At 55.4% G+C, this 26,772-nt stretch overlaps 11 protein-coding genes across 11 annotated transcripts; 6 read left to right on the top strand and 5 right to left on the bottom strand.

Annotated features, from left to right (window-relative positions):
* Nucleotides 1-37: 37 nt before the first annotated feature.
* On the top strand, nt 38-3,998 carry L226DRAFT_530208 (uncharacterized protein). The gene is made up of 6 exons (XM_067679791.1): nt 38-229; nt 289-333; nt 394-515; nt 572-609; nt 664-924; nt 973-3,998. The coding sequence occupies exons 1-6, from the start codon at nt 173-175 to the stop codon at nt 3,750-3,752; spliced, it is 3,303 nt and encodes a 1,100-aa protein (XP_067540580.1). The 5' UTR covers nt 38-172; the 3' UTR covers nt 3,753-3,998.
* L226DRAFT_530206 (uncharacterized protein) lies at nt 3,946-6,911 on the bottom strand. The gene is made up of 11 exons (XM_067679790.1): nt 6,754-6,911; nt 6,604-6,682; nt 6,539-6,551; nt 6,338-6,480; nt 6,268-6,280; nt 5,821-6,016; nt 5,554-5,770; nt 4,969-5,500; nt 4,482-4,913; nt 4,275-4,419; nt 3,946-4,215 (listed from the first exon to the last, which is right to left on the bottom strand). Exons 2-11 carry the CDS (start codon nt 6,636-6,638, stop codon nt 4,163-4,165), a joined length of 1,779 nt encoding a protein of 592 aa, XP_067540579.1. The 5' UTR covers nt 6,639-6,682; nt 6,754-6,911; the 3' UTR covers nt 3,946-4,162.
* A 314-nt stretch (nt 6,912-7,225) lies between these two features.
* On the top strand, nt 7,226-11,615 carry L226DRAFT_608984 (uncharacterized protein). The gene is made up of 4 exons (XM_067685999.1): nt 7,226-7,792; nt 7,845-9,772; nt 9,830-11,269; nt 11,336-11,615. The coding sequence occupies exons 1-4, from the start codon at nt 7,495-7,497 to the stop codon at nt 11,522-11,524; spliced, it is 3,855 nt and encodes a 1,284-aa protein (XP_067540578.1). The 5' UTR covers nt 7,226-7,494; the 3' UTR covers nt 11,525-11,615.
* A 50-nt stretch (nt 11,616-11,665) lies between these two features.
* On the bottom strand, nt 11,666-13,260 carry L226DRAFT_530204 (NAD-P-binding protein). The gene is made up of 9 exons (XM_067679789.1): nt 13,185-13,260; nt 12,891-13,127; nt 12,803-12,826; nt 12,547-12,748; nt 12,355-12,477; nt 12,249-12,299; nt 12,067-12,189; nt 11,922-12,005; nt 11,666-11,870 (listed from the first exon to the last, which is right to left on the bottom strand). The coding sequence occupies exons 2-9, from the start codon at nt 12,963-12,965 to the stop codon at nt 11,740-11,742; spliced, it is 813 nt and encodes a 270-aa protein (XP_067540577.1). The 5' UTR covers nt 12,966-13,127; nt 13,185-13,260; the 3' UTR covers nt 11,666-11,739.
* Nucleotides 13,174-15,133, top strand: L226DRAFT_608982 (SET domain-containing protein). The gene is made up of 6 exons (XM_067685998.1): nt 13,174-13,417; nt 13,473-13,510; nt 13,562-13,924; nt 13,986-14,088; nt 14,144-14,561; nt 14,621-15,133. The coding sequence occupies exons 1-6, from the start codon at nt 13,315-13,317 to the stop codon at nt 15,012-15,014; spliced, it is 1,419 nt and encodes a 472-aa protein (XP_067540576.1). The 5' UTR covers nt 13,174-13,314; the 3' UTR covers nt 15,015-15,133.
* A 117-nt stretch (nt 15,134-15,250) lies between these two features.
* Nucleotides 15,251-17,299, top strand: L226DRAFT_187965 (uncharacterized protein). Its single transcript, XM_067672745.1, has 14 exons — nt 15,251-15,472; nt 15,531-15,539; nt 15,597-15,679; nt 15,739-15,776; nt 15,830-15,900; nt 15,963-16,063; nt 16,119-16,243; nt 16,292-16,335; nt 16,388-16,583; nt 16,636-16,682; nt 16,740-16,742; nt 16,795-16,872; nt 16,935-17,030; nt 17,098-17,299. Exons 1-14 carry the CDS (start codon nt 15,418-15,420, stop codon nt 17,208-17,210), a joined length of 1,059 nt encoding a protein of 352 aa, XP_067540575.1. The 5' UTR covers nt 15,251-15,417; the 3' UTR covers nt 17,211-17,299.
* A 19-nt stretch (nt 17,300-17,318) lies between these two features.
* L226DRAFT_530201 (uncharacterized protein) lies at nt 17,319-18,616 on the bottom strand. Its single transcript, XM_067679788.1, has 5 exons — nt 18,348-18,616; nt 18,247-18,286; nt 17,972-18,187; nt 17,821-17,882; nt 17,319-17,751 (listed from the first exon to the last, which is right to left on the bottom strand). Exons 1-5 carry the CDS (start codon nt 18,473-18,475, stop codon nt 17,499-17,501), a joined length of 699 nt encoding a protein of 232 aa, XP_067540574.1. The 5' UTR covers nt 18,476-18,616; the 3' UTR covers nt 17,319-17,498.
* A 122-nt stretch (nt 18,617-18,738) lies between these two features.
* L226DRAFT_530200 (DnaJ-domain-containing protein) lies at nt 18,739-20,004 on the top strand. Its single transcript, XM_067679787.1, has 2 exons — nt 18,739-19,159; nt 19,213-20,004. Exons 1-2 carry the CDS (start codon nt 18,775-18,777, stop codon nt 19,920-19,922), a joined length of 1,095 nt encoding a protein of 364 aa, XP_067540573.1. The 5' UTR covers nt 18,739-18,774; the 3' UTR covers nt 19,923-20,004.
* Nucleotides 20,005-20,291: 287 nt separating this feature from the next.
* Nucleotides 20,292-22,640, top strand: L226DRAFT_566545 (uncharacterized protein; the record flags this gene model as incomplete). Its single annotated transcript, XM_067683928.1, has 9 exons — nt 20,292-20,324; nt 20,378-20,572; nt 20,637-20,719; nt 20,774-21,020; nt 21,072-21,160; nt 21,221-21,345; nt 21,397-22,151; nt 22,208-22,449; nt 22,505-22,640. The coding sequence occupies 9 exons, from the start codon at nt 20,292-20,294 to the stop codon at nt 22,638-22,640; spliced, it is 1,905 nt and encodes a 634-aa protein (XP_067540572.1).
* A 385-nt stretch (nt 22,641-23,025) lies between these two features.
* Nucleotides 23,026-24,202, bottom strand: L226DRAFT_542743 (family A G protein-coupled receptor-like protein; the record flags this gene model as incomplete). The annotated part of the gene is made up of 4 exons (XM_067682143.1): nt 23,026-23,518; nt 23,596-23,801; nt 23,861-24,010; nt 24,071-24,202. 4 exons carry the CDS (start codon nt 24,200-24,202, stop codon nt 23,026-23,028), a joined length of 981 nt encoding a protein of 326 aa, XP_067540571.1.
* An 823-nt stretch (nt 24,203-25,025) lies between these two features.
* L226DRAFT_608976 (Aldo/keto reductase) lies at nt 25,026-26,687 on the bottom strand. Its single transcript, XM_067685997.1, has 9 exons — nt 26,537-26,687; nt 26,339-26,485; nt 26,240-26,283; nt 26,008-26,187; nt 25,921-25,957; nt 25,803-25,864; nt 25,651-25,743; nt 25,426-25,579; nt 25,026-25,367 (listed from the first exon to the last, which is right to left on the bottom strand). The coding sequence occupies exons 1-9, from the start codon at nt 26,567-26,569 to the stop codon at nt 25,146-25,148; spliced, it is 972 nt and encodes a 323-aa protein (XP_067540570.1). The 5' UTR covers nt 26,570-26,687; the 3' UTR covers nt 25,026-25,145.
* Between the last annotated feature and the right edge of the window lie 85 nt (nt 26,688-26,772).

Below are 26,772 nucleotides of genomic sequence, written 5' to 3'. Positions count from 1 at the left end.
GACGCCGCCGCCCATAGATTGGACGCGTTTAGATCTCGCCTCTATCATCAACCTCTACGCTCAGCCTCCCTTCCCCGCGTCCCCTGCTTACTCGGACGTTTCTCTGCGCGCCCTGACCTCTGTACGAGCTTTTGTCTCTGCAAGCCCGTAGGACACGACTCGGAGCCGCGCGATGGACTATTTCTCAAAGTTCCTACGGTCCAATACCCAACCGACGCCGAAGGCGGAGGTGCGTCCGCACATCCTCCGCACGTTCCCATAGAGCTGACATGTCGCGGACATGCGTAGATTGACCATGCGCAGGAGTTCCATAAGTCCTGGGTACTCATCAAGGTCAGCAACGCCCCAATTCCTTCCCCGACACCTGCTTAGGATAATCATGACCTGCCACAGAACACACTCCTCCACCCAGATGAACGACAATTAACACGCGGCATCAAGTCTACGGATGTTCCTGCTCATTTGCAGTCGATGGTGGATTCGCTGGTGTGGGAGTCTACACGGACGGAGGAAGGGTACGTCAAGATTGCTCGGTAGTGCTCGTTCCGCGCATGTGTTCATGACGCCTCAGCACAACCGGGGCCTGCTTGGAGTACCTGCTGAAGAATGGTGCGTGCCGTTGCTGTCGATTCCATGCCTGTTCTCACCGCCTGTTCTCTGAAGATGTCCTCGGAACGCTGGTCAAGCTCAGCGAGGCGGACCGCCCTTTCGGCATCCAGGCTGAGGTCCTCCGAGCTGTTCAGAACATGGTCGTCTTGCTAGACGAACAGTTCTTGGTGCACTCCGCCGTTCACAAGGCTGTCCTACGCCTCCTCCGAAGTTGCGTCGGTGATGACCTCCAAGAGCAGCTAGACGGTCGCAACAAACCTATGGGTGCCGCCGGCAATGCAACACGGACTCAGCCGTCGGAGTATGAGGAAGACTGTGCGTCCAGATAGCATTCATTTGCGCATACGCTGACGCGTACAATAGTGGTCAACCTGCTATGCATCCTCTGCAGCAGGATCCGGACCTACCGGGAGTTACTCATGATATTTTTCCATGACAAGCAATGGTATCGTCCAGAGCCGTTGTTCGCTGTGGAAGAGGAAGATGAAGAGGAGGAGGAGGAGGAAGTACAATCATCCACCACAGAGGAGGCCACTGAGCAGCCCGCCGCGGATGCTACGGCCCAGCGTCCTACTTCTCCTGCACCATCACACCAGACAGACGGCTCGGGACTCGGATCTTCCACCACGAAGAAACCCGAGTACGAGTTTCTCTTGTTCAACTACCTCTTACGTTTCGTCCATCGGGAGGGCCACATTGGGGACTTCGCTCGTGCCGGCCTGCTGTTCTTGATGGATGTCGCCATGTCACCTGTAGACCCATCGCACAAGGCCAGCGAGGAGGATCTGCGAACTTCGACGTCCACAATGTCCACTTCCGATCATGATCCCAACACGGATGCAGCTCTGGCTCTTGCTGAGTACATCCTCGACGGTGATTTCTCCGACGTACTCGCAGCCGGGTTGGCAGCGGTATACTCACTACTTCCAACCAAACTCGAAGTCAGGCCACCTACATCAGCAGACGCAGCACCTGGCACGGCCATGATCCTGGGAAGTGGCACTGCGCCCGAGCTACCGCCTGAGGAAAGGGAGAAACTCGATGCAGAGCGGGAAAGGAGTCGAGCGATGGGTCTGGAGGAATCGTCGAGTCCCGATTTCAAGGCGCGCCTCGATCACTTCCTCAAGCTACTAGAGTTTCTTCAGGACGTCTTCCGACGCAACAAAGTGCACGATAGCAGTGACGGCAGCCTCGACCCATCCGCGCTTGTTGGTTCGGCGATCGTGCAGAACATCCTGGATGCCTTCCGTCGTGTGTTCCTGGAGAACATTCTCTACCCATCGGTTCTTGAATGCTCAGAGGCCGACGGCAGTGCTGTCGCAGTCATGTCATACATCGAGATCATGATCCGGACGTTGGAAAACGGGCAGCTCGCTGACCTCCTCGTCGACTTCCTCATGAGCGAAGACAACTCGGAGGACCTCTCTTCGTCACGACCGCGCCCGCACTCAATGCTCAACCTCGGAGGAAAGCTTCCTCCAAGCTCGATGTCGCAGGCAGAACTGAGCAAGAAGGCCAAGCAAAGGCGGAGAAAGAGTACCGCGATGACCTTGCTTGAGATGGAGGCACCAGGAGCTCGTCGACAATCTTCATACTTCACTTCCATGGGCCGCTTCACCCTGAAAGACCTCCTATTGACCAGTTTGCGATCGAAGTCGCAGCCGACGGCGACTGCCGCCCTCCAACTATTGCAATCCCTCTTACTCCAGTACTGTACACTGTGCGTCGATCGCCTGCTTGTCGTCATTCCCGATCCCCAGGCTACGTCCTTCCCCCAACCTGCCATCTTGCCCGATGCATTTGAAGATTCCCCACCCAGGCCCGTTGACGATGATGACGACGACGAGACCTTCGTATACCCTGGTGCAGAAGATACCAAGGAGGCTGACCCTGTGCGGTCGAAGTCTGTCGTTGTCTTCAGCCAACCCGATACCACCTACTGGACGCATGAGCGCGAGATGGGCCTTTACCTCCAGCTTGTTTCGCGTGTCGATCCGAACCACGCTGAGGACGCCTTCAGCACTGGTTATGACCACTACTTGCGCGATGCTCTGTTCTCGATCCAGAGCCAATCGTGCTTCCGAATGGACGTCGATCCAGAAGCGCGGGCTAAGCTCAAGCATCGGCTGAACCCCAATGACCCAGTACTCTCCCTCGTCCTTGAATCGCTCCGGAAGTTCTTCTCCAACACGCCAGAGACGAACATGGCGCTGACAGGCGTGCTCGCGACGCTCGCTCTATGCCCCGATCGTTCTTTGGCTGGTTGGCTGACCTTCGCGCCTAAGGAGTCACCCACGCCCTCGAACGTGCGGGATCAGGATGGCATGGTACCGTACGAGGACGATGGAGACGACCGCTCCATTGACTTCCGGATAGAGGAGAAACTTGCTTCGGAGTTCAACTCGCTGCCCGCATCCAGCTTGGATGAGCAATCTCGCCCAGTCATCTACTCGATCTTTCACGGTCTTGTTTCGCAGCTCGAGAGGTATCGCCAGATGGTCGAGAAGTTTGATCAGTACCTTACAGAGCGGCGCCAGGGCCTGCTGTTCAACGAAAATCTCACCGACGCCCTCACGCTCGCGCTCGACTTCGAAACTGGAGTTACTCCCAAGTCCGCTGGGTTTGGCGGTGCGTTGTCGATGCTCTCCTCTCCGGTGGAGGCGCCGCAGCGGCCGAAGCCGAAGCCAAAGCCGTCAGCGTCGTCCACTATCGTATCATTCTTGACGCCGAAGAAGAACAAGCCTGCGAAACCCACGCCATCCGAGCCCACAACGCCCTCGAGAGGTGGCTCGAGAGCAGTCGATGCGAGTCCCTTCGGTCCCCACTACCAGAAGACGGGTGCGATCGTTGTGGAGCCGTTCCTCGCACCTGCACCGTCTTCAGGGCCCTGGACGCCTGCAAAATCGCGCAAGTGGAATGCTGACGAGGAGGACGTGTTCGGGTCGGGCGGCCAGTGGGGAGAGAACCGGACGTCCCAAGTGGTGGACGACTCGGACGAGGAAGAGGAGAAATCCCAGATTACCCACGTTACGCTGTCGCATCTGCTTGACAACGTCGTGATTTTGGAGGAGTCGATCAAGGAGCTGGTCGCCATCATACACGCTCGGAGGAGTTTGGGCATAGATTCAATCCGCTATCTGTAATTTATACCATTCGACTGCTGTGCCCTCAGGCACGGAGATGCTAGAATTAGATCTTGCCCTGTCTGGTCTTGGCATCCTCGAAGAACAGTCGGGCTTCCAGTGAAACTGCGCATCTAGACAAATCATACTCTGGATAGAGACCATGAAAGCTGTTGATGCGTGGTGCATGGTGCATGACTGCGAGTGAGTTGCTGCAGGTCAAGATCTGATATTGGACTAGGCTATATTCTTAAGATATCACAAAACGAACCTCCGGAACAAGCATACACAGGCCAGACATCCAAATAGTAACTATCTTCACAAGTAGGAGTACATGAGACACATCCGAAAGCACATAACGAGACAGCGAGAGCAAGCAATGCAAGAACCCAAACGTAGAGGAACGTTCGACGACGGTAGCGGTGAGTAGCTCACTGCACCTCCACGATACGCATAACGTCCGATACAACCTGGAGCGATTCCTCTACAAAATGCAACAGGAGTCAGCACAGCTCCACCAGAGGATGCCATTTGTACACGTACCAACAAAGGGGAACTCATGTCCGAGCTTTTTGGTGCTCTTGTCGATAGTCTTAAGTGCAGCGGCCCAAGAGATCTCCCCTTCCATGCCTGGGGGCGGATTGCGGATGATCTCCATCATGATCTTCGCGACTATACCCCAGCAGACCTACACAACACCTGGAGGTCAGAGATACACAAGTATACACTGAGACAACAAGAACAACGTACGCCGAGCAGAGGATCGAGAAGGAAAAAGTCATTATCCTTGAACGTCTTCGTCACGCTCACGACCTCCATGACCGTGTCCAGCGCCCGCTGTACACTCTCCGCGTGGGTGCGGTGCACGAGCCAGTGCAGCTGTGCCTTGGCAGAGAGCATGATGACGAGGGAGAACTTGAGCGCGATGGCGCGCTCGCGTTCTCCGTAAAAGCTCGCTTTCAGCATCTCGCCGTCAATGTGCGAGGTACTACCAGTGATATCTTCGAGTAGCGGCCAGTAGGTGTTGAACCACGCTGGGCGTGCAGCGGAGAACATCCCGCTTGGAGTCGCGGCGTTGATGGAGTCCCAGTGAGTGACGAGCTCGTGCACGCGAATCAGGTAGAGTAGGCTACGGGCGCGGATGTATGTTGTGTTGGTCTTGGCGAAGAAGGGATAGTATAACTGTAAGGAAGCTCGTCAGTCGGCGATGACGTTATAAACATATGCGATAACGTACTGCAACATTCTTGAGCGCCTCGTCCAGAGACTTGTCAAGGCGTGTGGGCACGTGGAATACGAAGGAAGAGCACCGATCGAGGTATAACAAGTGCGAGAGTGCGCTGATCAGCTCCGCCTGGTCCGGGGTCGCCTCCTGCATCTGCAGTGGGTCGAACGTATCCGCGCTGGTAGGAAATATGATGTTATGTCGCCGCACAAGGTCTGCTCCGAGCACCAGTTGTTCTTCGCCCTCTGCCATCTGTTGCTTGAACAAATAGTAGATGGCGAGGAGATACCGTATTTGCAACTCGCCCACTGGGTTGATGCTGTCGAGAACTCCAAAAAGGAGCTGGAGCTGCTCGTGTTCAACACCAGTGTACATATTCATGCGACGTTCGATCTGCCAGAATAGACACCCAAGCAGCTGCGCGACGTAGGTGAACGCCGGGTGGACCACTGTCCCGCTGACGTCCCCTGCGAGTATGGCCTCCATCTTCTCTGGCGACAGTGTGCAGCCATACTGTCGTGAGTGTTCGATGTATGTCTGCCGACTGATAGGGGCGTCAGTGTGGGAGATTATATTGAGATGAAGCTGCTGACTTACAACTCTTCAAGTCCTTGCGGAATATGCGGAGTGGACAGGGTCAGGTCCATCGTCGGCGATGGCACAGTCATACAATCAAACAAGACGTTGATGGCATGCGGAAGATTGTACAGGGGCACGTCGTATCCACCTTGCCCATGCACAGATGCGCCAGAGTGAGATAATCGGGAGGTCGATGCTATCGGTGGGTCGGGATGTGAGAACCCTGTGAGAGGCACTAGGCAATGTGTCAGATGGAAGTGCGTCAGCCTGGTCATAGACACTGACAGATGTCATCCGGCAAACCCTGCGGTTGGGCCATGACTACCTGACTCTCATACTGGGCCAAGCGTTGCTCGAGGTAGTGTGTTCGCATGAAAAGGGCTTCGGTGAGGGTACGCTCCGTGTTCTCTTCATAGAGGCAATCCTTCTCCTTCCCGGCGACTTTGCAGGTAGAGCAGAAAGGCCGTTTCGCGTCGCATTTCTGAAAGTGTAGTCAACACATGTTCCATTGAATCGTGATCTGGGGGTTGTAGTGTGCTCGCATGCCATCCTGCCGACTCTAATGGCTGCTGGACACCCAGCCGGCTCAATGGAGGACGCCCAGGGACACCGCCAAGCGTCCCTGAGACTGCAGTAGCCCAACAAGCTCATAGCCCAACAATGATGTATCGCTGCTGTCTGTACCTCCGCAGAACAGAAGACAGATGTACTCGAGTCGTAAATGATACTGACCTTTTTCTTGCGCCTGGCAATGGTGGTTAGTATCCATTCGGTTACGATGCTGCGGTGGTAGGAGACTTACCGACATGGGCCGCACGCAGCGCCTTTCTTGAGGTACTCCCCTTTGGGAGTGGACGCGATAGCGGTTGCTGGCGTATACACACATTCTATGGGCTTGCGTGCTTTGGAACAGGGTCCACACATGGGCTGAACACCGTCGCACCGCTGCACCGCATTTATATTAACATGGCGGGGACGGACCCGCAATCGGCGTGATACTCACAACCTTGCGGCCCCTAGGTTAAAATGCGTTAGACTGGCGTCAGTGTCGAAGCCACAGACTCATACCTGCAAGCAGAACAAGTTTGCGTCGTAGGGGCCATTTCTCGGGATTTGTGGGGGATGCAGAGGAGAGAGATATAGGGACCTAGGGGTTGCCAGTCAAGTTAGCGCTCCCGATGATCCCGATCCCGGTACTTGAACCTAAGGTCGGCTCACACGTGGCTTGGTCAGCGACGCCTGGCGTATTTCCCGGACGGCGGACGTTTTTGAAATGACTTGTACGAGACTTTATGTGATTGATGTTACAGCAGCAGCCGAGCGGCCGAGGATAGCTTGAAGCAGTGTTTTGAGGGCAGTTTGAGGAGGAGGACAAGTTTCAGGGACCCTGTCTGTACCGACGGCGGCTTGAATCCCATAGCGATGATTGATTTGACTTGATATCGTGACATCTAATCTACTTACTTAACCTTCTATAGCTAGATACATAGGCTAATCAGTTGCTATGTATGCTGTAAGTTTCACACGGCGTCCGCCTTACTCGCAGGTATTCTCCGTGCAGTCACTCCAGTGCGCTCCGAGTCCCGGCGCCTCCACCATGACGCGACGTGAGGGAGTGCCTGTCACATGTCACATCCAACCATCCTCCTGGCGGTTTGTGGGCCCAGCCCCTTCTCGTCCTTGGCTTTTCTCCCTAGCATGCCACCATCTGACTATCTGTCGGTGCTTCATGCTCTTGCTACTTTCTGTCACAAGGAGTGAGTATCATACTAGGCCTGAGTCGTCACGCGTAACGCTTGGCTCGATCACGTGCAGCAAACGCGACTTCAACGTTCTCAGAGTCGAAGTTCCCCTCACCACCATATCCCTTGCTCCAGCTGCCTCCTCTCGTCTCGTTTGCCTTGTCCGACTCACGCGATACCCTCCTTCTGTGGCGCGACCATTGCGCGATTCCGCAGTATGTCCAACAACGTCGCCCTGGACTCGTGGCGTTTGGACTCTCCACTTTCCAACCTCAGCACGCCTTCTCAAGCAGACGATTCTGCTAGTACGACCAATGACAGGATTTTCTTTGGTCCGATTCAATCTCCGGAGAAGATGTATGTTATGGCCTCTAGTGGCGCCCGATTTCGTACACCAGTCCGTCGATCAACCAGGCTCTCAGCCGCCATGGTTCCTTTGCCGTTGTTCCCGGAGAGTGTAGCCGAAGATGCCAGTACGAGGGAAGGAACACCAGAAGAGGATGGTTTACCCGACGGTACGTAGATGCCTCTGCTTTGCTGTCTAAGTAAGTGAATCGCGTTTCCCAGAACCATCCATCATCCTTGCCAGCAGAGTGCTGAGCGCGTGCAGCAATCCCTCACCACCTCCCAGCCCTCCACCTACCATGCATCATTCGCTACCAGAATCCGAAGGTTATCCGCTCGTTGATGTGACTGAGCCCTATGATGGCCAAGACGCGAACCTCAGTACCCCCAAGGGCACCTTCAGCACGCTTGAAGGCCTGTCTGAACCTATCGCGTCCTCCTCTTCATTCGTACCGCCGCCGCCTATCACCGCTCCCACTCCTTCAGACGATCAAGCCGATGTTTCTCAACCTGACCTCATCAACTTCGACTCGTTCTCAGAAGGTGACCGTGCTCACAACAATGTCGCGACAACGCCGTCGCGTGTAATCGAATCAACCCCTTCGCGCCTTGCTCCAAGCTCCGTAGACGACCTATTGTCTATGTCCCCCCATCCCCCCTCGACATCTCTTGCTCATGCCGAGCAAGTTTTTATGCAACAGGCTGTTGTCGACAATAACAAAGAAGCCACCGCAACCCCAGACGGGGAGATGGCGGTAGTCAACTCGCTCGTGCACGAGATTAGTCCTCGCCTCCCTTCGGCCCCTCTCATTGAGATGGCTGCTCCTGAACAGGACACGCCTGATGTCCCAGCACCTATCAATGAGCCGTCTGCCAACGATGAAGAACAGACTCCCCCTCTTCGCCGGTCCACACGACCACGGCGAAGCCGCAGCTCTCTACCGCAGACAGTCACTAATACACCTTCGAACCCCACTCCTCCGGAGAAGCAAATGGGTACATATGCCGCAGTGGAGTCAGACACGACTCTACATTCACAACAGCGGAAACGGAAGGCCAAACCTAGTCCAGCCCAAGAGGACAATGGAGACGGCGGCGAAGCCATTGGTGAGGTTCTCACACCCAAGGGCTTGTCATCACTCGCGCGCGCACACAGAGAGCTAGGTTCATTATCCCCGATGTCTGCAGCCGTGCTTACGCAGCTGCTGCCTCGAAACGGGGACTCCGCTAGTGGTTCCTCTACCCCATTGCCACCGCTACCGACAGAGGACAGCGTTCCTTCTGCTGTGACTATACCTACTCCCGCCCCTGTCACACCTCCGCAACAAACCACTTCCTTCGTCTTCCCCAAAGTTGGGCTGTCTGATGCTTCTGGCGACGTCCCACGACCGAAGAGTCCTCTCCGCCCCTTCTCCCCCTCCAAGTTTGCTGAAGCTTCGCGTACCCCTGCGCGACGAGTGCCCATAGCCCAGGCAATCGCGGACGGCACGTATTCGTCCCAGAAATTGCCTGGAGCATCACGCACAGCCAACGCCCCAGGATCGCCCGTCTTCAAGAAACTCGCGCTGAATGACCCTGGTCGTAGTCCTGCGAGGCGCGTTCCTTTGAGTGAGGCTCTCCCGGTGCCGCCTCCCTCGCCGAGTAGAACAGACAAAGGGAAGGGCAAGGCTGTCTTCCGTCCACAATCTCCGGTTCGCGCGTCGTCCGTGCCTGCCAGAGAACGCAGCGCTTCCGCGGAACCTCAGCTAGCCTTCGGAAGGAAGCAGCGCGGTACTTCGGCGGAGCCGTCTACCAGGCTGCCTGCTCTCGGCCGGAGACCGCTGTTCCAGAAGCCAGCATCTTCCGACGGTACACCTTCCAGTGCCTTGAAGTCGAGGACGGCTCTTCCATTCCCGCTCACTAGGCAGCAACGATTGCCTCCTGCGATCCCTGAAGTAGAGGAGTCCGATCCATCTGCTGTCCATCCCGCAGCTCCCCCGACCAGTCCGGCAAAACCTGGCTCTAACCTGCGCCAACCCTCTGCAGGTTCAGGCAGTAAGATCCCTCGTATTGGGGTGAAGCCATATGCTCGACCGAGGGCAGGGAAAGTTGACGATGCACCTAGCAAGCTACCTACACCCGCAAAGGCGAGAATCGTGACGAAAGCGAAGGTACTCGCCTTTTTGTGATTTAACTGCATAATATGCTGACCCGAACTCGTGTTTCAGCCTCTGCGCATCGTGAACGTTGGTTCCTCAAGTGGTAGTAGCTCAGACGAAGGGCCAGGCTCGTCGGCGGCACCCAAGCGAGCCGCTGCACCGGTCTCCACTTCCCGACGTGCTCTGACAGCTCAGTCGTCGACGTCTATCTCTTCTGAGACGGTACTTGGTCATGGCGTGAAGCGAAAGCGCGAGCCAGAGACTTCTGGGGCAACTCCTGGCGGACAGCAGGTGCTTGTCATGCGCAAGGTTGTCCCGGGTATGTTTAATAAGGGGAAGGAGGGTGTCCCTGCTCCGTCGTCTCGAAACTTTTCCTCCGTTGGACAGACTACGCCGATCTCGCCGCTCAAGCCCACGGGACCTATCAAAGCGCGTTCAGCATTGGATTGGAAGAAACCTCAAGCCGAAAGCAAACCACCACCTACTGCACTAGTGCTATCAAGGGTGGAGGAGAGCTCTATGAAGAGGATGCCTGTGGAACCTGTACCATCTCCGGTTGTCATTGAGCCTCATTCTGAACATGCTAGAGAGACCCGCGAGCCCACACCGCCCCCTTCTACCCATCCTCCTGAGATCGTACCCGTACATCCACCGATAACTGTGCAAGCACCGTCGTCAGCTTCGGTGCCTCCCGAAGGGTTGCCCGACAGAACGTTTACCCCCCTATCCGCGCCCACGCCTACGCCACCGACAGAGCAAACATCCACTTCGCAGACGCAGCGCCGTTCGACGCGGTCAAAACGCTCACAAGCACCCACCACAGACGTTTTCGGCTCTGTGGTATCTACATCTTTCACGCGGTCATCGCAAACGCGCCGCCGAGGACCACTCCCGTCTGAGACGGCAGGGCCGTTTGCAGGCATGACCGCGCTCGCGCTCAAGACGCTGACATCTGCGAACACGATCCGGAACCAGCAGCAAGTTGTCACCATCCAGACCGAGGTGATCCGGAAGGAGGGACCCCGCCCGGACAGTCCGACGACGCGGGTTCGGTCGGCGTTGGAGAAGCAGAAAGAGGAGCGAGTTCAGCAGCGCAAGGAGCGCGCGGAGAGACGCGCCCGGCGCTCTGCCGGGAGCGATCTCGATATCCCGCCCCCCGAGAGTGCGACCGACGTTGGGATGGCCATGGATGGAGAGTCTGATGGTGTTGATGCAAGCTTCACGAGCGTTGATTGTGATGCGGATGAGGCTGCGCCTACTAGGCATCGACGTGGACCTGGGGATGAGGAGGACTACGAGACTCCGCAAAGACCGGAGAGGCCTGCGAAACGAGGGCGGTTTGAAGGTGGAGAAAATGATACGGCGAAGGAGAAGGATCCTCCGGAGAAGCGGGTTAAGTGGGATAAGGGGCTGCACACGACTATAATCTTGCACAATACGCCGCCGAAGCCGAAGTGGAACACGAAGGCCGTGCCGTTGAAGCAGACCTGCTTGACCCCTGCTGCGAAGGTGCGTCTACAACTCACATCTGATAATCTTGACGAGAGCGTGCTGACCATCATTGCCGACCAACAGTCTCTGCGTCTGGATACGCTGGGCAATGTCCTGAACGCCGAGGCGCCGCTTGGCGGACTCGTCAGAGAGAATGTTGTCGTGAAGAAGTTCGTCTTTGACGACGACGCACTCGAGGTTGAGACATCTGAACCACCTCCAGCGGCTCCTCCAGTGAAGAGCACAAGGAGCAAGAAGAAGGCGAAGTCTTAGAGTATGACGTACAGGAGAATTAGTGTTATATCCGGCCCCATGTATATCCCTATCTTACATTGCACTGCTATGATGCATTTCTTGTCTTACCTATCATGCACCCAGGTACTTCTGCAACCGTCGGCTCGTCACAGACGAGGGCGACGTTCAATTGATACATTGGTGGCTGCGCTAGGTATAATACAGCATTTTCTGATTATAATATGTCGTCCTGGCTACTTACCACCTCTGTAGTTGATGGTAGGGCTGGCCTGGTTGACAGGCAAAACAAAGAGCTCGGCAATGTTGACGTGGGGCGGACGGGAGGCAGTCCAGACGATCTCCTCCGCAATGTCCTCCGCAACCACTGGATATGCAGATGAGCCACTGTGAGAACGGTTGCACTGACGACACTCACATGGCTGGAGGCCCTCGTAGACCTTGTCCGCGGCGGACTTGTCTCCACGGTACCGGACAACCGAGAACTCAGTCTCGACCATACCTGCAGTTCAACCAAGTGCATAAGCTTTCTATGTCGGCTACGATATAATAAAGCTACGCACCAGGCTCGATCTCGGTTACGCGGATCGGCGTGTCAACGACCTCACGGAGGAGCGCGCCGGAGAACGCGCGCACAGCGTGCTTCGTGGCACAGTAGATGCTTCCGCCGGCATATGGCTCGCGTCCTGGCGACAAGACGTCAGCACGGAGATCAACAGCCAACAATCCTATCGATTCGACTCACCCGCGATAGAACCGATGTTAATGATATGCCCTGTCTTGCGTGCCTTGAAATCTGTCAAATGGAGGTCAACTCACAGCCTAACGTGCTGGAATCGTGCTTAGCGTACCTTTAACGACAAGCTGTGTCATCGCGATGAGGCCAAAGACATTGACCTGGAACATCGCTTCAATGTCAGTCTCCGCGATCTCTCCGACCTTCTCAACACCAAGCACGAAGCCCGCGTTGTTGACTGTAGTACGCGTATGATCAGGTATAAGCAAGACGAGGTAGAAGAGACTGGGGTCTCAATGTGACTCACCAAGGACGTCGATGTTACGGAGGTCCTGCGGGATCTTGTCATAGAGGGACGCGATCTGCTTCTTGTCGCTGACATCGAGCTGGATGGTCGCAAACTTTCCGCCCTGCTGAAGACCTGACTCTTTGTGTGCGGCGGCACAGGCCTCTGCGACGGATTTGAGAGCCTCTACCCGACGAGCAGCGAGGATAACGTTCGAGCCGCCCTGTTAGATCCTCGTCACTGATGGTTCTGGGTTCAGAGGAGTGCCATATCTGACCTTGGCAAACAGCACAGCGGTGGCCTATACAGCATTCAGACCGTCAGTGAGCAGATCATCAGTGCCCGAGATGTGAGGGAGAACCCACCGCGCCAATTCCAGCGCTTGCACCCGTAATGAGCACGGTCTTGCCGATGAGACGAGAGGCGTTGAAGACAGACATGTCGCGTCGCTGATTTCTATGCAGCTGGCTGGTCGAGATGGAGGCTCGCAGTACAGAAGATTGTCTGCCAGGCACGGCGTGCACGAAGCGTGAGGGTGCGCGAGCGTGCTGGAGGCGCAATCTTTGCGGAATAGACGGGAGCCGTCCGCGGAGGGCTCGGAGCTGCTATCTGTGATCAATCGCCCGTGTACAGGAGTCGATTGCATCTTGCGCTCTCACCGTCGTGGTCATCGACATCGTTATCGTCACCTGCTTTCTTCCCGTCAACACACGCTGCGGGACTGCCTGAGAGGTCTATCGGGAGCGAAACATTTTTGGTGGGAATGCGCTAAGCGGGGTGTTTGATGCAATGGAGAGACCTCGCTGGGAGCGCTTACTCCGATGGCTCAGCGAGGAGCACGGGATGGACGTCGGGGAGCGTGCATTTCATGTCAAAGCCCGCGACGTGCCAGGTACGTTGCGAAGTCCTCATTGTGTGTGGCCGCACTGACATATGTGGGGCGACAGGTGCGGGAAGAGGTCTCTTCGCGTCCAGGGATTGTCCGGTGAGTCCCAGCAAACGTACTGGTGGGGATGAGCAATTCAGTCGCATACAGCCGTCTACGACTCTGTTCAAGGTCCCTTCGACTGCTCTCATGAATAAGACAACAATCGCTAAACTGTACCCTCAACTGCGTGAGCGAAGGCTGTCCGGTGTCCAGCTTGTTTCTATGCATATATTCCTCCACAAGCCCCCTAAAGAGGAGGAATCCCGGGATCCTGTGTTCGGGTCATACATCTCCACTCTACCTCGGGACTTCTCGAGCCACCCCCTGACCTGGTTGGTGAAACGCGACATCAAAGAGGGAGACGCTTGGGAGCGTGCTGCATTGAGCGTGCTGCCGCCCAGTACGGTTCAGAAATTGTCCGTTCTGCAGGAACGCTTCCTGGCGGATTGGCAGGCCGTAGGCTATGTGTTGGTGAGTAAATTTTTTTCCTTCTGAGGAGATGCGATGCTTAAGTCGGTTTGGTGCTAAACAGGAAGACTCAACCATTATCGCTACTTCCTCAAGGACAGACATCTCACCGGCCATATCACCTAGCAACGGACTGACGATGGACTATCTCTGGGCCTGGTTAAACGGTCGCTATCTGTCTCGCTCCTCTTCGCGACCATCCGTCTCATGGCTCTTCTGCAGTCAACACGCGATGCATCTTCTACCGCATTCAGCCTACTTTATCTCATCCGGACAATTTCACGCTCTGCCCCGTCCTGGACTTCGCGAACCATAGCAGTGGTCACACCCACATCTTTCCTGTCGTCGACTCGGACGTCTGGGGCGGGGTGGCGAAGAAACCGCCGAAGTATTTTATCTTCTTTAGTCCGTCTCAAGAAACGATCCAGCAAGGGCAACAGCTGTACCTTCAGTATGGGATGCATCCAAATACCTTCTTGTTCTCCGAATACGGGTTCGTGAACGATGTTCCACAAGGCGCAATCAAGAGCGGTGCTTATGCTGGGGAAGTGGACGTCCAGGAGCCAGTGGAGGAACTGTTCGCTCAACACGTTCTAGGACCGCGCCTGAAGGCCGTTCTCACGGACGAAAGCTACTGGGGGTATGTCCAAGATGATGTTTCCAGCGATCAATAATAGCTGCTGAACGTGCTTTGCTCAGTGACTGGACCATCCATGCTGCACCAACTCCTGCGCACCCTTCATACAGGTTAATGGCAGCTCTCCGCCTCCTGCATGCCTTCGACGACGTCACTGAGATAGGCCAAGCGGCATTCGACTCTACTGTGGATCAATGGCGTGAGGTGATCTATGGCCAAACGGACAAGATTTCCCTACAGAACGAGAAGCGCTGGAGAGCTTCCTTGTATCGCATTTGCAGCCGGGTCGCTGAACGCGCTCGTACGCGTCTTACACGTGTGTCCACTGCCGAGTGTACAGACGAAGACGGCAGCTGGCGCAGGTGGATGCACTCCAACATCTCTATTCTATGGAAGGAGGAGCTGGAGGTTGCGGAAGCAGTAGTGGCTAGCTTGAAGGCGGATGCGGAGTTCTGAGTTTCGGTCGCAGCCTAGTGTCCCCTAATATTATGTTGATGTTGCTTGACGCAAAAAGCCTGTGCAGCTGCATTCAATGAATGATAATACCAGTGCCCGCCCGTATTGCGCGCATCTGCGACAGCTATTCTTGGCCATGGAGGTCGGAGTGGCGGTGAGAGGTCACCGCAAATGGGGCTTATGTCAGCAGAGCAGTCCGAGCGGAAGCAGGTGCCGGGCGTTTCGGTGTCATTTGGCCTCGTTTCCTTACTGTCTCTCCTTCACTGTCACTGTACGACCCCAGACCTCCTCCTCCAGGCCGGGCACTCCCCACTTCTCCGCGGGACTTGCTCCTGTCCCCTGCCGCCCCCACCTCTCGTCTCTCCGATCTCTGTCTGTGGCTCCCCGGCTCTCTGCTTCCAAGATGGCTATCCTAGACGTAGTGAGCACGAAGGCTCAACGGGCATTCTTTGGCACAGGTACGTGTGTGCTATACCCCTAGTATCGGTTGATATTGACGTTGAGACACGGTTGCAGTGCTATTCCGTGAGTGAGCGCAAGCTGAGCAACTGTGGAGCAAGCGTTGAAGATATGTTCTCCCAGAGGCGATCGTAGTGATCGTTATGGTCGCGATCACGTTCGGCAAGGTGGAGGACAACTTCGATTTGACGGATACCCAGTACAAGGTGCGTCGCGCAGACATGTATACGCCACCCTACCTCATCTAAGGCATGTACGCCTGCAGACTATTCCATGTTACCTCGCTCTCTTCATTCTTGCCGAGTATGTGTTCTCCGTATCATATTTTCCTTGCGCTCTCGTACTCACTATATCAGGTTGTTTGAGATCTTTATGGCTTACGATGCACTACGGCTACGGAATGTCATCCAACTCGTGGGCATCCTGCGTGCGTCTCTCTGTACTCTCCGGTGTTTGCGTAGCCACTGACGCGCATGTGGTCAATCTCAGTCTTCCACGCGGCGCTGCTCGTTATGGCCGCACTGCAAGTGCACGAGACGCGCTCTGCACTAGTCACGAACCCAGGGAAGAACTGGACACAAGACTACCTCGTATGTGACCGACGACTTCTCAACGCCCCAGCTGATGTTCACAACCACCTCGCAGCACGGCGATGGGTCAGGGACAGTATGGTCAAGAGTGTTCCCTTTCCTAGTCGTTTCGCCCGTGGTTATCGGTGTAACCTGGCCGGTCATGATGTGGTTTGTCCGCGAGCTTTACTATGAGTTTGGGTAAGTGCAACCAGAACTCTGTAGAGTATAAGTACTGAATCTACGTAGCTGGGCTATCTTCCATGTCGTGGGAGCGAACCCGGCGGCCAAGAGTGAGTGCGCCTACCATTACGTCCACGGTAGCCTAACCAATGGAACTCGCAGCGATGTACCAGTATTATCAAGTCATAATCTGCCTGCTCAAGTTCGACTTCTTCGCGTTCGTCGGTGTCACGATGCAGCTGCTCATCGTCGTGCTTGCGACGAGCACTGCGGAGTTCGGTCTCACGATCGCGGCCATTCCCATCGTGCTAGTGCTGCTCATCGGCTGTGGGTTGGCTGTGCAACGTGAAATCAAATGGTACGTGTGATCGTGGTTAGTCTCGACGCGTTCGAAATTCATGCGTATGCAGGCTCATGACGATCTCGCTCATTCTCATGCTGGCTGCCGAGTCGTACTGTGAGTTTTCCACTCCACAACCGTCATGTTGTTGCCTGACGATTTACTCTTCTACAGTCAGTGGGTATTGTCAAGTCTTGACGAAATGTCTCGAGTTACTGACCGGTTGCAGTCTACAAGCTTGTTCGTTTCTTCGAGCCTAGCTCCAGAGCACAATACGCAACTGTGCGGTCAACACTTACAACATTCAGTGCGTCTCTGCGTTGCCAGGGTTGGGCGCCTTCTATAACGCTGAAATAACGCGCCCCGTAGCAATCATTGCTTTCTTGCTTCTATTCTCGACCTTTGCGATCGGTCTGCGCTGTTTCGCCGACTTCGACAAAGGCCTGCTCAAGAGCAAGCTCCACGGTCAGTCATACAAGCCTGTCAATCAGGGTTTCAAGGAGAGCTTATTTGGTGATTTTTCCACGCTCAGAACCTACCTTCCAACGTAGATACTCATCTTCTACCCACGGCACCGCAGGCGCGAAAAAGGAGGAGGGGTACGGGGCGGGAGCGCCATTGGGCCAGCGCGTCTCAATAGAGTGAATGGCGCTCGCGCGCGACCCCGACTCTCTCATCACGTTCTCTCATGTCATGCGTCACGACTTCTGCGGTTTGTCTGACTGGTGATACTTTCTTGCATGATCACGGTCTCATAGGGTGCTGGGTGGATTGGTAGTCGACGGACTTCTCGCTTGCTAACTGTTGCTTTCCTGCTACGTACGTATTTATGTGCTAATTCACCCTTGTACCATGTTCTCTAGTACCGGCGGACTACATCGAGTCTAACAGTGACACATCTAGCTATCTAGCCAAAGTACAGCCATTGACAGTTCACAAGAACAGCGGGAACAAGATACAGGAGACCGCGTGCACTGCTGTGATGCCGAAACCGAGCCTGAGCGAGACCGAGTCGAGTAGTACACCTGCGCCGTTGCCTGTTGCGGTAGGGAGGGGCTGCGTCACTATGGACGTGCCGTCGAGCCACGGACTCTGCGGGGGTGCAGAAGACAGCTGTGGGAAGTCCTGAAGGGCGTTGGTGCCGTTTGTGCATGCATCTGTTGGGTGGTCGTTCATCACCGTCACACTGTCCCGGATGGCCTCGTCAGTCACGCGCGAATAGAGGGCGATGATGTAGATCTGCTTTGTTACTCACGGGTAGGCAGTGATTGAGAAGTAGGCCTGGTCGTTGACGTGGGAAGCCTCGTAGAACGTCAGCTAGGGAAGGACAACAGCAGGTGTGAGTTGCAATACACGCTTCGGAAGCTGCCCGAGCGTAAGCCGGGACGCGACTGAAAATCACTCACATTGTAAGAACCAGCCGGAATGCACGTAGAGACGTTGTAGTCCCAATGCTTGACTGTGCTTCCCTGCTCCTGGGTCAGCAAGTCTGGGCCCGAGGACACGGTGAGGTTCAGCTTGGTCTGGTACGACACGAGATAGATCTCAAGGCTGTCGAAACGGGTGGACTTGTCTGAGCCCGGAACCGACGCGCTCTGGTCCAGATGTCCATCGCCAGATATCTGGTGCAACGCGAGATGGATGTCTGTCAACAATGTGGCGATGAAAGTGATGGACATACGTCGATGGCAACTTGAGTGACCGACCCAGCATGCATAGGACTGGTCGACGTGCGCCGCGTTCAGTTTGACCTCACGGGGCTGCAGGCTATGCAACGCGCACCTGTTCGGAGCAGGGGCGTCCACTATGGCAAGCCCGTTGGTGAATATCTGGCCATTCACGAGAGTTTGGCCATGCACGCCAGCGGAAGCGGCGAGGAGAGCGACGATTGAAACGAGTGTGGGGAGCATCTGCTAGCCAGCGGATACTGGGAGTACAAGGAGAAGATAGGAAACTGTGCGGAATCTTTCGCAACGCATATTTTGTGTGCTTCCGGGGCGTCCGGCAGGGAATTCATGCAATCCTCGCCCTCGCCGCACGATGGCAACAGTCAAGGTTCAGGCACACCCACAAAGCGCCCATAACGCGGACCATCCTCGGTGCCTCTCTCGGCATGGGCGTCTCCGGGACGCGTCAACGCGTGATGCGTGACAAGACGCGTCTCTGCCACTCACCACCATCGTCACCACCTCCACCCAGTCCCCCAGCCATGGATGACCGCGAGGATCCCATCTCTCACTTCTTCCCTGACGCCCACGACGTTGATCTCTACGACGTGCTTGGGGTCAAGTCAGACGCGAAGCCAGACGACATCAAGAAGGCGTACCGGAAGCTCGCGCTCAAGTACCACCCCGACAAGCATGCCGCCGCGGACGAGAGCGCAAAGGCAGACGCATCGCTGAAGTTTCAGCAGCTCGGTTTTGCGTACGCTGTTCTTTCCGACGACAAACGGCGGAGGCGATACGACTTAACCGGCAAGACGGACGAAGGCCTTGACTTTGGCCCGGGAGAGGACGGTTGGGAGGCGTATTTCGAAGAGTTGTTTGACCGCGTTACAAAGGGGAAGCTAGATGACATGAAGAAGGAGTACCAAGGTGAGCGGATAGAGACGATGATTGTGGCGTCAATGATGCGATGGTTTTGCTAGGTTCTGCGGAGGAGGTGGAGGACCTCAAGCAGGCGTACACGGAGACCAACGGCTCGCTCGAAGAGATTATGACCCACATACCCCATTCCACCTTTGACGATGAGGCGCGCTTTATCATCACCATCTCCGAACTGATCAGTCAGGGCGAGCTGCCTCTACTGTCTCAGTGGGAGGCGAGCACCAAGGACGAGAAGGCGAAGCTCGTTCGGAAGAAACAGGCGAACAAAGAGGCTGCGGAGGCGGAGGCATTGGCAAAAGAGCTCGGGGTGTGGGATGAGTTCTACGGGAGCGGAAAGCCGGGTGCGCGGAAGAATAAGGGGAAAGGCAAGGGGAAGCAGCAGCAGGCTGACGACGAGGAGGACACGTCGGCGCTGCAGGCCTTGATTCTGAAGAAGCGCAAGAACATGGATAGCTTCTTCGACAACCTCGCCGCGAAGTATGCTGAGCCAGATACAGGGACGAAGAGTGGGAAGAAGGGGAAGAAGCGCGCAAAGGCAGTGGAGGTCGACGAGGCAGAGGAGGAGTTGGAAGCGTCGCCGAGGAAGAAGTCGAGGAGAGATGTTCCCCCGCCACCAGACATCGACGACGCCGAGTTCGAAAAAATACAGCAGCGGCTGATGGAGGGCAAGGCCAAACGAGGGTTGGAAGGCGGTGGAGCTGGGGCCAGGAGTTCTGCTAAGGGAAGGACTGCGAAAGGGAAGCAGAAGTGATGGGACTTTGTTGCCCTTCTCATGTTTTGTTGTACAGTAAGTTGTCAGCCTGTTCTCTATCTATTATATTCTATCGCCATCCTTATAGCGTTTCACGCGTCTTTGCACGAGACGCGTTCACGTGATGCGCGGTAACTGTGATTGTTAGGTGGTTGGGGCATAAATGAGCTGCTTCCCTCCGATTCTCATCCTCATCCTCATCCTCGCCCTCACCTTCACACTCACACTCCGCAACCACCGTCCATGCCACTCTGCAAGAAAGCCAAAAAGGGTGACGCGAATCCTCCTTCAGGACCTAGTAAGAAGTCTTCTCCAGACGAGAATGCCCCGGCTCGGAGAAGTCGGTGTATACGAGGCGGGCTTCAAGATATGCCTGGGCTTCCGTTGGATGTTTTGATAGAGGTGAGCTGATATATCTTCATTCAGTCGCTATACTAACCCATCAAACCTTGAAGATCTTCGGGCATCTGCATCCTAAAGACCTTCTCAATCTCTCGCGTGCCTCACGCGACTTCCGCGCATTCTTGATGAATCGTGGTAACTCCGGACTGTGGAGAGCAGCGCGGACTAATGTTCCCGGTCTTCCCGAATGCCCCCCGTTTCTGAGCGAACCAGCATACGCGAATGTCGTTTTCTTCTCTCATTGCCATGTGAGCACGTTTGCTTCAAGTCCTTCTGCCTCGGTTGCTGACGAGGATTAATGTATATCGGTAGCTCTGCTTGAAGAATGCCCAACATCCCAAGCGAGTGCACATTGAATTCGGGGCCCGGTATTGCAAGGAATGCGAAGCGAAGATGTGCGTTCTATCCAATACGAGTCACCATGGCGCTCCAAAACTGATTGACTGTAGGTTGGTTGACCGCAACGAGGATAAGGAACTCGATATGTTCCTGCGCAAAATTGAAGATTTCATATCGAAGAACGTCAAACAAGAGAATGAAATCCAATTTCCCTTACTCTTCACCGCCCAATTCCCGAGCAGGCTCCTACGGTCGCAAGTTGCGGAATTCCGTACGCGTTGGATGACCAAACAAAACACGAAAGCCCGTATGAAGCTTCTGAAAGAAGAGGAGCGCAACACCAAGGAAGTAGAGACGGTATGTACGCATCCTCCGTAACGGAAAGCGCCATTGGTCATATCTCAGCAGTGGGCAGACGAATTCCACGCATGGGTCGAAGGCAAGAGCTGCGCAAGACGGGCCGAACTTTCTCAACTGAAGAAGGATAGAATCGACGGGTGCGCCAAGAAACCGTCTTTTGTGAGGCTTTGCGTTTATGAGCTGAGCTGTTCTTGCAGGATCCTGGATCGCTTACGACAAGAGGGCTGGGACGAGGAGATTGCCCGAACATCCATTGATTCTCTGAAGTGCGCTCTACGCCGACAGAAGTTCGCCACCAGACCTGTTGCTCTGACCGACAGCGGTGAGCCTCTCGTCATCATGGATCGTAGATGGACGTGCTCATGGCGAGTAGCTTGGCAGAAGATACGTGATGAGGCCAACGACTGGATGAGGAAGATTCAAGATCGGCGGCTCCATTTCGTAAAACGCAAGATTTTGTATCCAAGGTTCCAGGTCTTCGAGAAGTTCATCGCGAAGTGGACGAAGAAGAACTGGCCGAGCGAGGACGATCAGGACGAGCCCATACCCTCGGAGGGGATAACCGTGGTAGACTGGCTATTAATGCCAGAGGTTCAAGCTTTTCTGGAGTGTCGCGACGACAAGGAGCAGCTGACGGAGGCTGACATTCCTGACGATCTCAGGAAACAGTTCGTTGATCTGGCGTATGGGTGGTATCGTGATCGCAAGGCAGACCTCGTCGACATCCTTGAGCGCGAACTGGGTGTGGAGCTGGACTGCTCCGATGACCCCTTGGAGCTAGCGGTCCATTCCTTCGACTGCATGTCCTGTCACGCGACGTTTATGGCCTTCCCCGACGTTGTTCTTCATCGCTGTGGGAACAAGCCTTATAACGGTGAGGCGTTGATCCCAGACTATCGGGAGATAGCGACGTACTACGGTGACAAGTGGGCCTGGAATCCCCAGAAAATCCACGTCACTTCTCGCATTTTCCCGGACAAGGTCCGTGCCCTCATCAGCAAGATGGGCTGCGACCCAGACAGTGCGACGCACGAGGCAATGAACAAATGCAAGACGCGCTTGACGTGCTCCGACTGCAGGTCAACAACGCCAGCCAGAAAGTACGAGGTTTTCGACTGGAATCGGGCGGTACGCATCGCCCCACCATTTCAGAAGACGAGTCCCATACAACTGATTGTTTCTAGTTAATTCACCAAGATGGCGAAGAACACTGCTCCTCCTCTATAGCGTGCGAGTGGGTTGTCCTGCCGGAAGAAGTCGCTGAAAGAGTCCGGGACTTCGAAGCGAACGTGAAGCATGTACCCAAGGACAACTCGCAATACCCCCATGTCCGCGCTGTCAGCCATTATTATTGCAAATGGATAGGTTGCCGGAGCCACTTCAAGTACTATGAACGGGACAAGCTATTTGCTCATCTTCAAGAAGAGTGGGTCGTCCTCCGTAACATTGTCCATAGTTCATTGCTGATGTCGATCCCGCAGGCATGGTGTCTTGGAGAGGGAAGCACAAGAGGGCAAAGACTATATCAAGCGCCCGATAGCACTTCGTACTGCGACTCTGCCTCATGTCTATTTTTCGCACACGCCATCGGGAGACATCCTGGTCAGTCTTGAGTGAAGGAGAAGGGGTATATGCGGGGAGATTAGTGGTGGTGTAGGGCATGCGTGCAAGGACTCTGAATTCACTACCGTTGATGTTGTTTCTCGTCGTAGCATGTCGTCGACGCTCTTGTACTGTACCTGGAAGGCTTATGTATCATTGTATGTCTCGAATCGAACCAGATTGCTGTGGATGTGATACAATAATGGAAGGGCTATGCAGTACAGTACAGTAAACGCAAGGGAGGGGGTGCAGGTAACTCAGACCGAGCATTACGAATACAGGACATTACACGTAACCGGAGAAAACGTGGCAATGTGTATGAAGAGAAATCGTGTGTATTCCGAACTCTATAGCCCCATCACGCAGGAAGACTGTGTGCGTTGACGGGTCATTCTCGTCTTCAGACAGGGTTGGTCGCACGTGCGCCGTTGACACCCGCGCCCGCCGTAGTGGTACCTGGGCCCGCGGTACCTGCGCCACCCAAAGGAGCCCCTGCGCCCTGAGTGCCAGCCGCACCGTTTCTGTTGGCTATGGTCGGGCCGGTACCTACGCCCGTGCCTGCCGCTCCCATGCCATGACCGTAGCCGGCCGCGTTCGAGCCGTACGATCCGTCGGTGTACTTGGTTGACATGAGGCCGAACGCGCCGTAGTCGATGCTGCGGAGACTCCAGAGGAAAAGGAAAAGGAAGACGGGGCCGGCGAGGAGGTCGAGGATGCCGTAGAAGATCATCTCACCCGTGGGTGAGATGACGTTTCCGCCTTCGGACAGGCCCCAGCAAATGGGGTAGAGCATGAGGAGGAAGGAGAGGTAACCGGCACTGCGGAGGTAGCCGCTACGAACGACACCGCCCGCTGCGAAGGTTGAGCGTGGGCCGTGGCCAAGGAGGACATACCTAATGAATTTACGGATGAGTGGCCAGCGCGAGTGCGTTTGACGGACAACGGACGAACTTAACGCAACGCAACGTACCAGATGTATAAGAGCGCCATGCACCCAAAGACGAAGTATCCCCACTTATAGCGGCTGACGACCAACGCGCCAACGAGACCGCAGACAACGTATACCCATGACATGAAGAGAGTCGTGAAGATGTCGGAAATCGTAACACCAGTAGCAAGGAGCAGCTCGAGGAGGAGTAGCGGCAACGTGATGAACCATTGAATGTACCGAACGAACTGCGAACTTTGCGTTCAGCAACTTCGCCGATACCCTGGAGTTATGCCATTGTACTCACCCATATCTGACGTGCACCGGTGTTACCACGAGAGAACTCAGCAGTGACGGGGGTCGCACCGAGATCTGACGCCATGGAGAAGTATGCGATGGTGGCCGTGGTGAGGACAATGACCGCGATCTGGTGGAACAAACGCGTTCCGCGTGGTCTCTGGGGTTGGGAGTCAGTACCTCCGTCGATCGACGACGTAGCAAGGCAAATGCAAATCACCGAGAATGTCCAGAAGATCATGATAAGGTCGCTGAGAAGCATAATAGCAAAGACGGCCCACAGCCAGTCTGAGCCGCCGGGGGTGATGTGGCGGTCAGCGTTGGGTGGGTTGGTATCGAGTGAGCTGCCCATTGCTGCAAGCGAGAAATCGTGAAGGGCGTTAAAAGGGTCGTGAAGCTGGAGATTGAGGATACTCGACGGGGGGATTGAATGCAGAAGGTCGAGCAGCGTGCCCCGCATATAAAGACGGCCATAGCAGTAGCAAAAGGCCGAAGTGAGCACGAGAGGCAGTCATGGATGTCGTCACGACGAGCATGTCGTAGCAGACGAACTGTCCAGAACCCGCTCCAATGCACACCACGCTCAGCCTCGGGGAGTAAGTCGAGCCCTGTGTATGGCGGACAGCTCCCATGTGATCTGTGGGGTCATTCAACTTGGAGGTAATGCGGCTGCAAACGTTCCTATGAGGAGGTCGAACGGTGTGAGGTTAGCCCTCTGCCGTACACGCCAGGTGAGCGTCCGGCAGCAAAGTTACGGAGATCGGCGCTGTACCCCAGAGTTGGCAGTTGCCTGACGTCCATGATACATCATCGCGCACTCCACGGGCCTGTTCGGGAGATCGTATCGAAAGCACTGACAACGGCGTCCGTCCAAGTCAGCACTGCACCCGAAGAAGCGGTGTAAGTTTGTCAGTCGGAGTCCTCGCTCGAGGCGGAGAACAGACAGGAAGCTGCGGGAAGTGGTTGGAGTGATGTGTGGAGGTGGGAACGCCAAGTCAGAGAGACACGTCATCCTAGGTCATGCATGCTACGTTCGTCCTGGACAGAATCCGATCCGCCTGCAACGCCTGGCTTCCTGATGTCTTGCAAGAGGGCACGAAGTGGGCCATGTGAGGATAGTGGTTAACTAATGTAGTCCTTCACGTTGGCTTCGATCGGCGCTTTGGGGGCCAAGTCCGGCTGTTCTAGGCCCCTTGGTTGGTATAAGTTTTACGGCTATCCTACTTTCGACATGCATGCTACAGGGCTTCGCAAGCGTCATGCGAGGCTCATAAATCTGGTATTGGCGGCATACTCTACCGCCAGTACGTAGGGGCACTTGCGCCTACGATGAGGCGCGCTTCATCTAACGCCTTGATTATCTCCTCGGGTAGCGGGCCTTTCTCGCTGTCCTCGAGATTCTGCTTCAACTGCGCCGCGCTGCTAGCCCCAAGGATGATGCCGTCCTGTGGGGTCAAGGTCGAATGATGCTGGCACCATCGGAGGGCGATCTCCGTGAGCCTCAGCTGATGCTTCTCCTACGCATCATCGTCAGCATCCACGGATGTGGGCCAGAGCATACATCACAAAGCTCACCGCGATGGGCTTAAGGTAGTTCAGGGCATCAAAGTACCCGCTCTTCAAGTACCGCGCTCGGTACATCTTTCCCATGTTGCTGCTGGGGTCGAAGCGGCCTCCGGTGGGTGGCTCGGAGTCAGGTGCCGCAACCTTGCCCGCAAAGAAGCCTCCTCTTTGCACCCGTGCAATATCGTCAGTGCATCACATATGCATGTGAACAGTGACGGCAATGGGAATGCTTACGCGAGTGGGTTGTACACAACAATGCGAATGCCGTACTTGCGACAACAGGGCACAAGCTCGGACTCCATGTCGCGAGTGACAGCGTTGTACATCCTGCATTCCAGTGATAATGCGCACTGAACTTCGGAGGCAGATCCGCGGAGACGACTTACGCTTGGTAAATCTTGGGCTGGACCCAGCCATTGGCCTTACATATGCCGACGATCTCAGCGACCTGGCAGCGTGTCGATGAGCGCGGCGTCATGGTGCATCACGGACATAGCCGCGTACCTCCCAAGCTGCATAGTTGCTCAAGCCAAAGATCTCGCTAGGTGATGGTCAGAAGCTATCGTAAGGGAAATATCTATCGCGACTCACAATAAGCCTTCCTTATACAGCTCGTTTACTTCGCGCACGGTATCCTCGAACGAGACGCTGCGATCCGGCGCGTGCAGGTAGAACACTCTGACTTTGTGGGGCGCAAGTGTTCTCAGTGAGGTCTGGAAGGTCGCGCGAAGTGCAGACGGAGCATGATCTCCAGGGTTGGTGGGGTACACCCTGTCATAGCATATCAATTCCGAGCAGCCGAGAGTAGTTCACCGGGGCTTACTTGGTGTCGACTGTCGCACCCTTGAAGTCGAGCTTCGACAGGTACTAGACGCGCAGGCTTGAACGCTGGAACGCTGGAAAGCTACAGAACGAAACGCACCTTCTCCGTGGTCCCCTCAGCATATGCCCGAGCTGTGTCGAGCTCCTTGTGTCCGTGGCTGAAGAACACGTCGAGGATCTCTTGGCACTCCTTTAAATCGGAAGTCCTGACGCCGTTCTTTCCCGGCTCTCCCATGGTCATAGTTCCCTATCATCCAGATCAGGAGGTGAACATGATCGTTACTCCACCATAACGTACGAATAGCAACGGAATCCTTGTGGACGCCGTCATGGTGGATAGCTTTCTGGCTGAGAGGCGGGAGGTGAGGCGTAGAGTGGTCGACAACAGGTTGGCGATATCGATAAGCACTTGCGCGTCGAGGGCAATGTGGTGAGAAGAACATCCACCGTGGCCATCCTGTGCGAACGCGACATTAGTGAGCAACCCGGGGCTGCGATGGTGTACAAGAGGTCCGCCCTCGGCCCGTTGACCGG

This window comes from Lentinus tigrinus, assembly GCF_003813185.1.
Source record: "Lentinus tigrinus ALCF2SS1-7 unplaced genomic scaffold L226scaffold_3, whole genome shotgun sequence".
NCBI classification, from domain to species: domain Eukaryota; kingdom Fungi; phylum Basidiomycota; class Agaricomycetes; order Polyporales; family Polyporaceae; genus Lentinus; species Lentinus tigrinus.
Note: the sequence above shows the minus strand (reverse complement) of the source record. Positions and strands in the feature narration are given on the sequence as shown.